At 37.8% G+C, this 11,043-nt stretch overlaps 1 protein-coding gene across 2 annotated transcripts; it reads left to right on the forward strand.

The window, feature by feature from the left end:
• Positions 1-1,124: 1,124 nt before the first annotated feature.
• Positions 1,125-6,951, forward strand: si:ch73-49p17.1 (protein LBH). 2 transcript variants are annotated; one of them, XM_027023922.3, is made up of 4 exons: positions 1,125-1,280; positions 3,380-3,467; positions 3,582-3,804; positions 5,747-6,951. In XM_027023922.3, exons 1-4 carry the CDS (start codon positions 1,255-1,257, stop codon positions 5,770-5,772), a joined length of 363 nt encoding a protein of 120 aa, XP_026879723.1. In that variant the 5' UTR covers positions 1,125-1,254; the 3' UTR covers positions 5,773-6,951. The 2 variants fall into 2 exon arrangements, with proteins under 2 accessions (XP_026879723.1, XP_026879805.1); XM_027024004.3 differs by lacking the exon at positions 1,125-1,280 and adding an exon at positions 1,296-1,414.
• The last annotated feature ends 4,092 nt before the right edge of the window (positions 6,952-11,043 follow it).

An 11,043-nucleotide genomic window follows, 5' to 3' on the forward strand; every position in this document is an offset into this window, starting at 1 on the left:
TCCCAGCCTTGAACCAAGGCTCCCCCTCGACTGAGGCCCCTAGAGACCTGTCAAAGAGGGCTCCTGAGGATTTACGCTGAAACCTACAGAGGCCTTATCTGCATGAAACCAGTTTATTTAGGACCATCCGTACTTTTCTGCTTACAATATCATTTTATTGCCTCAAGATATTGCAGAGTTTTTGAAGGTATTTGATCTTCAGTATTTTAACTACACTTCTGTGTGGGTAAGATGCAAGTTTCATACACACTATTCTACATAAGAAATGAACAATTCACAAACATTCCAAGTGTTAACGTTAAAATGTGACTCAAGGAAGCATGTATATAAAACTACACAAATATTTTACAACAGGGTTTAAGTCTTGTACATTACTAAACCTTTGCAATTGCTTTACACAATAAAAAATGTCTCCTTATTACTTATCCTAGCTGTGTTTGAGAAAATTCACATAAAGAATGAAAGCTGCATATTACTTGTATAAGGACATACATGAGAAGTAGACTGTAGGCTATCCATGAAAACTACTAATAGCAAAGAAAATTTTATTATATAGTATATTTTATACTATAAAATGATTACATAGTACTGATGATTCAATGATGAACAAAATCACAGCCCTTATCTGTAGTTAAGTAGTTTAACTTTCCATGGAAACATGTAGTTTCTATTACACTTTTTCCATAAATAAAAGCATACTACAAGTTAATATATTTATATAACAATATACAGACAACTATTCATCGCTATAAATGGTTCTGTTCCATTTCATGAATTGGAAAACTAAACATTTTGGAGAATGAACCATCAACGATTCCATCATGTCAGTAACAAATCTGGCACTAGGAGGCAGCAAGGCTTCACTTATACCGAGATTCTTCTTGTTAGGGTTGATAAACAGAAGTCTTTGATAGAGATAAAATTTGCACATTTCTGGTTAGAAATGCCAAACACTTAGTGTATAGCCACTATGAATGAATGGTAAATAAATCCAATTTTCCTTGTTTTAATACGTTTTTTTTTTTTCATATTAATCTATTTTTTTCTTCGTCTTGTGTGCCTAAATGCAGTCTACTCTAATCTGCCCAGTCACCTGCCACAGCCTTAGTGTGTGTAGTTGAGAGGTTAAGAGAGGAGGGAGAAGAGAGATATCAAGAGAAAGAACGAAGAAATTCTGCTGAAGAGTAGCACCTAAACTAAAACAAGACACTTTGAGCTAATGGCAGTCAAATCTGCATTGACATAACAGGTCAGATGGGGTACTTCAGCATATTTATCAGGTGGGTTGGTCTGAAGACGTTTGTACGTTCTAGGTGTGGATAATATACTGACAGCTTCGCCGTACAAAATTAGAAAAGATTTTGTGTGAACATTGTGCACATTGCTAAAAAGGAGAACGGATAGACAAAAAGAAGTAAGTAATCGCAGTTGCCATCCAACATTTGAAAATAACATTTTGAGGTAGTTTACGAAACAGATATTCCTTTCCGTGTAAATCAACTTGATTTATTCAATCCTGATAAATTAAGTCACTATGCTATGTTTATGCTGTTGCTATTTAGTTGTGCTAGGGATTAGGATGAAGGATAGTTTTAAAAAAAACATTAGATTCCCTTGTATTTAAGATTTTTGGAATTCATTCATGTATACTGTGCCTCTGTGTATGCGGTTATAATAACGTAAACTTTATCCCTCTGCTGTTTTCCTGCAATATTTAAAATGTAATGTGGTAGAAAATTGCTAATCTTAATTTTTGCTTAAAAGGGAAGCACAAGTTATTTTGCTGAATAACGTTCTTCAGGCAACTAACAGAGCTTACTCGATCTTGGAGAACTAGTTGGCTAAATGTATTTACGTGGGATGTGCTGACTACTGATGAAATCTCAGTTAAAATTCAGTATTCACTATTATCTACATTAATGCATAATACTATGTAGAGCGGGTTTGTTATGAGGAACGGACAAATCTGTAATACTGATCTAGATAAAGGAAAACTTAAAAAAGACTATGTTCCTGAAAGAATACTGGAATTTAATGTTCTCCTTGTGAAAGGTCTTCCTGCAAGCATCGCAATGAGATGTTTTTATGTCAGTACTGATCTAGCTTTCGAGTCACTATGAACACGTCTATATCAACCAGGTTCATCTGATTACGAAGTGCACTGCTCAATCAAACGCTCAGAGAAACCGAGTTAATGCTGGCTAAACGCCCCCCTTTAAAAATAAATAAATAAATAAATACTTTTTTTTTTAAAAAACTCTCCTTATCTCCTCCCACTCCTTCTCCCTTCCCATTCTCTGCATGCTAGAAAATATAATGACAGTTCGAAAAGTTATTTATATAAATACATGGAATTTGATTGGTCTTCTTAACATGATTTGCATGTGTCCATCAGAGTAAGTGAGAGCAAGTGAATATTGTTGAAAAGGTCATTATTTCAAGCGGCATATCTGTGGGTATCTATTTATCTATTTGCATACATGTTTTGTGCATCTAGAGAGGCGCACGGTATTCTGGTAGTCCTCAACATGCAGATCTGATCACGCACACTGGCCCATTCCTTAAAGTTCAATAGCAGATGCCACAATATTATTGGAATGAATCTGGGATTTATGTGTTGTGAAAGATGATATTTGAATTAAGCCCAGACTTATATGAAATATTTGATTTTTATTTGCTTACATTCACAGTATATATATATATATATATATATATATATATATATATATATATATATATATATATATATATATATATATATATGTATAGTGGTGTCTACCTAAGACCAGAGTTGGAGGTCAGAGAGGAGCACATTGATGACTTCCAGAATGTTATATGCCTTTCTGCAGAATTATCTTAAATTTAATTTTAAATGTGTTTGCTTAAATAGTTGAATTGTGTCTCTTTTTGCTTTGGTTTGATGGTCTCCTTTTGTGACTATTGTAGTATGTTTTACCATTTTAATGGAGAGTATGTCTTTATCTTCCCCTCACTATCCCTGTTAAGTCAGTTTTCCTTTTCTGCTTGTTTGCTAATGTGAATCTTTTTAAATATTTAGCCTTGCAATAAAAGATCCCTGGTTCTTCTTCCATGCCATCACTACATTATTATTAGTTATCCTATAAGCTCCCCATAATAGGCCCAAATATTAATGGTTGCTATTCTGTTGTAGAACTTACAACTACATAGTTTCAGGTTGCTGACTGCTGGTTCTTGCACCTAGTTTTGTCAACAAAGCTGAGAATAGTAACATACCTCCAACTCCTTGATGTAGCTTTACAGAAAATTCTTGGGCAGAGTTACTACCTTGCATTTCTGCAATTATTAACAACAAAGGCCTTAATAAAAAAATGTTTGTATACATGTGTTTCCTCCATAGAATGACAGATATAATAACCACACCAGAACACACAAGAGATGACCTAACCATGGGAGGAGCTTCTGAAGATGAAGGCATTTCCTGTCAGGTAAATACTACTATCATAATCTGCCAATTCTGTAAGATTTGTCAACCAATGATGAATGCAGTATGGCCCCATTTACTAGCCAGGTCAATTACCGGATTTAGACACTGTGTTCAGATCTTCCCAGACATACATGAACACTACCCAAAGTTGTCCAAGCACCTACCCTCCATTGTGGTGGAGCCATCAGAGGGAGATGTGGAGAGTGGAGAACTGCGTTGGCCCCCAGATGACCTGAGAACAACAGATACCACCAGCTGCACACATGCAAACATATGTTCAGGAGACATCACAAAGGATGCTAAACCTACCCATGTGACATGTGAATGCAAGAATAAAGGTGTGTTAAACTAATGAAAGACCTTTCAAGTTTTATTTATACATATAGTATGACAGTAGAGGTTTCAGAAGGTTAATTTTGAGTCAGTATAAATCAGCATTATATAAATATATAACATATAATGAAAACTCTCAAATACACACACACACACACACACACACACACACACATATATATATATATATATATATATATATATATATATATATACATATATATATATATATATGTGTGTGTGTGTGTGTGTGTGTGTGTGTGTGTGTGTGTGTGTGTGTGTGTGTGTATTGTCACGGTACGGCCCCTCCCCCTCAAACGTGTGTGTGTTTGTGTGTGTGTGTCTGTATTGCCACGCTCTCTCGTGTCGTTCACCTGATCCTTGTTGTGTGGAATTATCATGCATGTATACAAGTCTCGTGTCATGTCGGTGAAATTGTTGGTGTTTGACCAAAATAATGTGTTTGTGTGGAGTTGTGAATGTTATATATACACATTAAAATGTATATTTTTCTTTGACGTGCCTTGTCCCCGCATCCTGTTTAACCCTTCAACATTACAGAAACACCGACCGAAGAAGGATGCCTGAAAAGGGCAAGAAGAAGGGGAAAAGACGCACTTCCCCAAATCGTGCCTGCAATCCCTCCATGTTCTTGGATAACCTCCTGACTCCCGCAATAGGAGAACGTGGTCCAGGTGCGGAGGTGAAGGAGTCACACGGGACTATGTCTGACCAAAACGACTGGTATAATGATTTCCAGTCCTCAGAGTTGGACACCGCGGACTTCTCCCTTACCACGATGAGACCATCACTCATCCTGGCTTCGATCCATGGGATCGCAACCCGCTGGGTACTCGGAGGTGGAATCCATAGGATCCTGCATGGACCTCACGGAGAGCTATGCAGAGTATGGAGAGCGAGGGGAGCGCAGTGACATCACTCTGGAGTCGGACCGGTGAGGAGGACCTGTCGATGGAGGTGGAGGAGGTACCTGAGGGGAATCCCTCCTCTCTGACTGATGTCACGGGCTCCGAGGGTGACGAGCCCCCAGCAACCAGGGCTCCACCTAAGGCTCTTCCCGGGGCAAGGCGATCTAGAGGGAGACCTCCCCCTCCGAACGAAGTCACAAGTCTGTCTCCGACCCAGCCAACGACTGGGGGACTGGCTGGGGTTCTTTCCCCCTTCCCCAGACTATTTAATGTGTGTGGTGTACAATTGACTGTCCCCGTCACTGTGCCTGTCTCTATTACATTATATGTATCGGTCACTGTTCCCCTTTGTGTCTGTGCCCGTGACCGTTAGTGTGTGCGTCCCTGTGTCTGTCATCATCTTGGTCCCTGTCCTTCCCCCCCACTGCCCTTTTGGCGTTGGTTTCGGGCCTGCAGCCCGATAGGCTGGCGTGCCGGGAGTCGTGCCCTTGAGGGGGGGCTCTGTCACGGTACGGCCCTGTCACGTGTGTGTGTCTGTATTGCCATGCCCTCTCGTGTCGTTCACCAGATCCTTGTTGTGTGTAATTGTCATGCATGTATATAAGTCTCGTGTTGTATCGTTGTTGGTGTGTGACCAAAGTAATGTTTGTGTGGAGTCGGGAATGTTTTTATATTATTTATATAAAGGTATGTTTGTTTGACGTGCCTCGTCCCCACATCCTATTTAACCCTTCAACGTTACGTGTGTGTGTGTATTTGAGAGTTTTAATTTTAGATATATATATATATATATATATATATATATATATATATATATATATATATATATATATAAATCAGTTTTCATTATGAGTGTTTATTTTAAGGCTTTACAAGAAAAATCTAAAAGCTTGTTTTTCCAGTTCTTTGTAGCTCAGTTCTCTCAAATCTCTATCTTCGTTTTACTTGAATGAATTATAGACTGAATGATCTCTGTTTGTGTCTCTGTGTGAAGGATAACATATTTGTTTTCTTGTAGACAAGATCCAGGAACAGGATGACTGATGCAACATGGAGAGATGTATGGCAAAATGAACACATTTGAAAATGGAGTCTCTCATCTGTCATTATCACAGGCTGTTTTCACATCTGTCTGTCTCTCACACAAACACACACATGAATATACATCAGTGAAAGCAGTAGTGTTCTTATGTGTCAGATATTTTACCTTACTTTTTAACTTTATTGCCATGCTATTGAAATTAATGGCATATTTTATTAGAAGAACATTACTATATATACATAAACTAAAATATCAAAAATGTTATTGACCATTCAGAAAATTATATGTATATGTAAAGTCTCATATCCACATTCATTTAAAGAAAGTTTAATATTTAATGTTAAAACCCAGACAAAAAAAAACAGGCTATAAGCTGATAATTGCACTTTGAAGAACTCGAGAAAGATCAAGTGAATATGCAGCCTGTAATTAAAAGAGCACTTGGGCTCTGCACCACAGCGGCCTCTGTGAGCACTATGTCTGTGTGAACATTATTCATCACACAAGCACAAGTGAATGAGGAGACACCATCCTCTCTCTGCACCATCTGGCAAGTGTATGTGTGTACTGGCTGCCATAGAACTTCAGTTAAGTCCACCTGTCAATTGTTGGTCAATTCCGATTCTATTTCTTTATCAGAATATCAAACTTTGTGTTATAGTATGACATCTGCAGTTCAGGTGCATTGTAATGGCATACACTCCTACATTCATATATTCACAAAAACTATTTTACATGATGAATCATATTTTATTTGTTTTGACATGGTAATACATTTAAAATACATAGTACATACAGTGTAAAAATCCTTTTTTTTAACTTAAAAAAATAAGTGTAGGGGCTGCTTCAAAATTTGGAGTCAATTGATCTTCGTTATATTAAATTAAGAGAATAATAATTTGTGTTATACTTATTGTTTCATATATCTTATTCACTTTTTAAACAATTTTACAAAATGTGTAAAATAGTTATATAAGCAAATAATCTGCATTGAAAACTATATTTTCTAAACTTTAAAATCATCTCATGTTATAGCCCAGGCCTAAGTGTCTTTGAATTATGTTAACACGTGATGATCTATGCATATTAGAAATATGGGTAGCCTAGGCACAGTTTTGTCATATTTTAATTGCAAGAATGCAACCATTTATAAAGAATAAAAACTGTGAATTAAACATTAAAGTCAACCCTTTAAACAATTGTAACTGTGTCTGCCATGTCTGTAACTGCTGTGACTATGATTATTAAATTGAGAAACCTGCTCTCATAAAGACTGAAGAGAGGTAGGCAATGGGTAACTTCAGAATAAGAGAACAAGTTAATTTGTCAGTGAAACTGACAAAATAGAACATCTAGATACCAGTGAAAGTACAGATGTTTATAAACGAGCTGCTCAGAAGGGTTTGCATAAAACGTACCAGAAGATCTGCTGCAGAGAAACCATTGTTAGTGATACAGAATTATGGGAAGACATGCTCAGAAACTGAATGTTTTCATGATGTAAATGGTTTTAAAATCTGCATCACACCATTGCACTAGTAAGATGCAGAGAATGTGTTCTATGTGGTCCCCACTTTCAAGAATGAAACATAGTGTCATAGTGTACAATAATGAGTGTCTGCAGACAACAGTGAAGCATGGCAGAAGTTACTTGCAAATTGGGGCTGCATTTCTGCAAATGGAGTTGGAGATTTGGTCAGGATTATAGCATCATATATCATCATTTTTATGCATATTTCCTACTCCAAGATGTATAAACTTGAATGCTTATAAGGGAGGGTGTGGCCTAAGGAGATCATCACCCTATATCAAGATGTGCATAATTATTAGACAACTTCTTTTCCTCAGGCAAAATGGGACAAAAATTATATTTAACTCACTCTGAAAAGTCAAAAATTGTAAAAAGTCTCTCAGAGAGATGCAGCACTCTTACAATTGCTAAGATAACTGGGCGTGATCACAGGCTCATCAAACGTTTTGTAGCAAATAGTCCACAGGGTCGCAAGAAACGTGTTGGGGGGGGAAAAAGATGCTATGTACTGCTATGGGCTGGTATTAATAAAGGTGAGCTAATTGGACCTTTTGGGGTTGAAGATGGACTCAAAATCAACCCCCAAACCTACTAGCAGTTTTTAAAAGGCATTTTCTTCAAGCAGTGGTACAGGAAAAAGTCTGCATCTTTCAAGAAGACCATGATTTTTATGCAGGATAATGCTCTATCACATGCATCGAAGTACTCCATTGCGTGGCTAGCCAGTAAAGGCCTTAAATATGAAATAATAAAGACATAGCCCCCTTCCTCTCCTGACCTAAACCCTACTGAGAACTTGTGGGTGAAGATGAATAGTACAGCTCTCTGAACAGTGTCTGGGAGGTTATGGTTGCTGCTGCAAAAAATGTTGATCATCAACAGATTAAGAAACTGACAGACTCCATTAATGGAAGGCTTATGATTGTTATTGAAATGAAGGGTGGCTATATTGGTCAGTGCCTTTTTTTAAATGTCAGAAATGTTTATCTGTAAACTTGTTTGTTTATTATTCTCAGTTGAAAATAACAAGTGAGATGGGAAATTTCTGTTTTTCATTTAGTTGCATAATAATTCTTTACACTAATAGTTGCCCAATAATTATGCACACATATATATTCTCCTAATAAATCCAAAACCTCACTTTTACTTTCTTAAATATTCAGGTTTGAGGTTTATTAACATTTTTGGATTGACCAAGAGCACTGCAGTTGTTCAGTAATAAAATTAATCCTCAAAAATACAACTTTCCTAATAATTGTGCATACAGTGTACAGTGTATATATAGACATTTTTATTTAGGGATAAAATAGATATAGATAAATAGGAGATAAAGTAGATCTCCCAGTTTGGTGGGTCAGAGTCTGTAGTTCTCTGATTACTACTGCAAACACTGTTGTCTTCATCTTCCACATCTTTTCCAGCTCTTTTCTCAGCCCTTGACATTTCTCGAGCTGTTGTTATCAGTTGGGATTGCTATATCTATAACTTTGGCCCTCTTCTTCTGATTATCCAACCCCTACTATGTCTGGTTGGTTAGCCATTACCATTTTGTCTGTATGCATCTGGTCCCACAGGATCCTGTGGTCATTCCCTTCCACCTATGGTCATTCTCTACCACCTTCGGGAGCGTATCCCACTTTGATTTCCAGCTCATACTAGGTACAGATTTTTCTGTGTACCAAGCCAGCCACATCCTGCATCTGGGGCCATGCCTAGTTTACATTTACATTTATGGCATTTGGCAGATGCTCTTATCTAGATCGACTTACAAAAGTGCTTTTTGTCATTTTCTAATAGAATACATCCTAGCCAGTACAGTAGGTTAGAGTCCAAGATACCAATGAACTAGAATACTATTGAAATACAGGGATCAATGTTAATGCCTAGAAGTGCAAAACACAAATAAGCTCTATCTCAGACAACAATCAGTGCAATAAACAATACCTTACAATAAGAACTAGAGTTTCAGTTAGTCAACATAGGAGCATGATCAGTAGCCATTTAAATATTCCAGAATGCAGCAGCAGCACAGCTGGTCTACAGAATCTACCGAAGTTCACACATCACTCCACTACTACGATCCCTTCGTTGGCTTCTAGTAGCTGCCCGTATCAGATTTACAACCTTGATGCTTGCATACAAAGCCAAAAACGGACCAGCCCCTCCATACATGATGTCCATGGTCAAATCCCTATCCGTTTAAATATTCCACAAATCTTGGCAACTCTGGCTTCCCTGTCCTCTGCCTTTTCATTCACAAATACGCCGAGGTATCTCGGCAGGGGTGGTGGTACAGGTTTACTATCCTCTCGAAAGTGTCATTTCACTCCACTTTCCTTCTCTGCTCTTTCCATCTTTTCTTTTGAATTTCATGCTATTACAGTATGTTTCCCTACCAACTTCACATTACTGTCATCTACTGCCCCCCAGGTTCCCTAGATAACCTCATTGACGAGCTTCTCATTGAAGGAAATCCACTCATTCTCCTTGAGGGCTTCAACCTTCCATCAGACAAGATCCATTCCTCATGCATCCTTCTACTGTTGATGTCATTTGACCTCACCCTTAACCAGTCTCCTCTGACTCACAGAGCAGGCAATGTTTTGGACCTGATTTGCACCTGGACCACGACAACATCGGACATCGCAATCAACCCCCCCCCCCCCCCACCATCAATTTCTATCCTTCTCTCTCTTCCTCCCTTCTCTTTCAATCCATACCTCCCTAACATGTACTTCCTCCTTACTAATACTTTCTTTTCTACACTCTCCTCACCTAACAGAAACACTCTGATGCCACAGGAGAAAACAAAGGAACACTGACTAAGTGCAAAAAGTATTCCACAAAAGCTTATTTATTCCTATGTGATTAACAAGAAATTTGTGGAATGAATTCACATAATGAACTGACACCTGTAGTGATCCCATAACCTCCCTGTCAGTAATAATCCTCAATGCCATCAGTTATCGCTGTATTTCCTTCTTCCAATTTCTAGTTGTCCTTTTTTCAAAGGTATGAGCAGCATCAGCCTTGGTAATAAAACTATACATCATTTTTTACTGGTTGATCTCAGGAAAGCTCAATTTGATCTGGTAGGTCCAGGTCTCACTGGACCATAATGTAATGACCTATTTGTCAGTCCATGATTTCTTTTAAGAAAAAGAAAACATATTTCATAAGATAAACTAATAATCTTAAAAAGAGACAGGAAATACAGAAGCAACAAGCATATTTCTTATCTTCTTACAGAGTAGTAACTACCATAGGGTCACCTGAGTGATAATTTTGTCAGAGGGTTTGCTCAGGTTGGACACAGAATCGGGCATTTGACCCAGTTTGGCAGACTGCCTAATTATCATTAATATTATCATCAGAATTGTGGAGTCAGCTCTGTGTCTTTATCTGTCCATGTCCTTTTAAATCATTTTTTTTAATCTGCTCTAATGTTGAGCACAAAGAGAGCCATGTACAGGTGTTCATCCCTCTTAGTGGGGTGCATTGTGAAGAGGAATGAAATGTATTTGCTGAAAAGTCTTTCTCTTGGTAGTTAAAATGTGCTTTTTATTTAGTAATTCAGCTTTAATCTATCCACGCCCCCAACAACTTCAAACAAATTATTTCAAAGGTGGTCAATGTGATGAAGTGGAAACCCAGTTATCAACGTATGTTTACCGACATGCATGGTACAGGCATAAGGATAAACACAAACACACACACACACACACACACACACACACACACA

The sequence above is a fragment of the Electrophorus electricus genome, chromosome 12 (assembly GCF_041902795.1).
Source record: "Electrophorus electricus isolate QZ-2024a chromosome 12, ASM4190279v1, whole genome shotgun sequence".
NCBI classification, from domain to species: Eukaryota; Metazoa; Chordata; class Actinopteri; order Gymnotiformes; family Gymnotidae; genus Electrophorus; species Electrophorus electricus.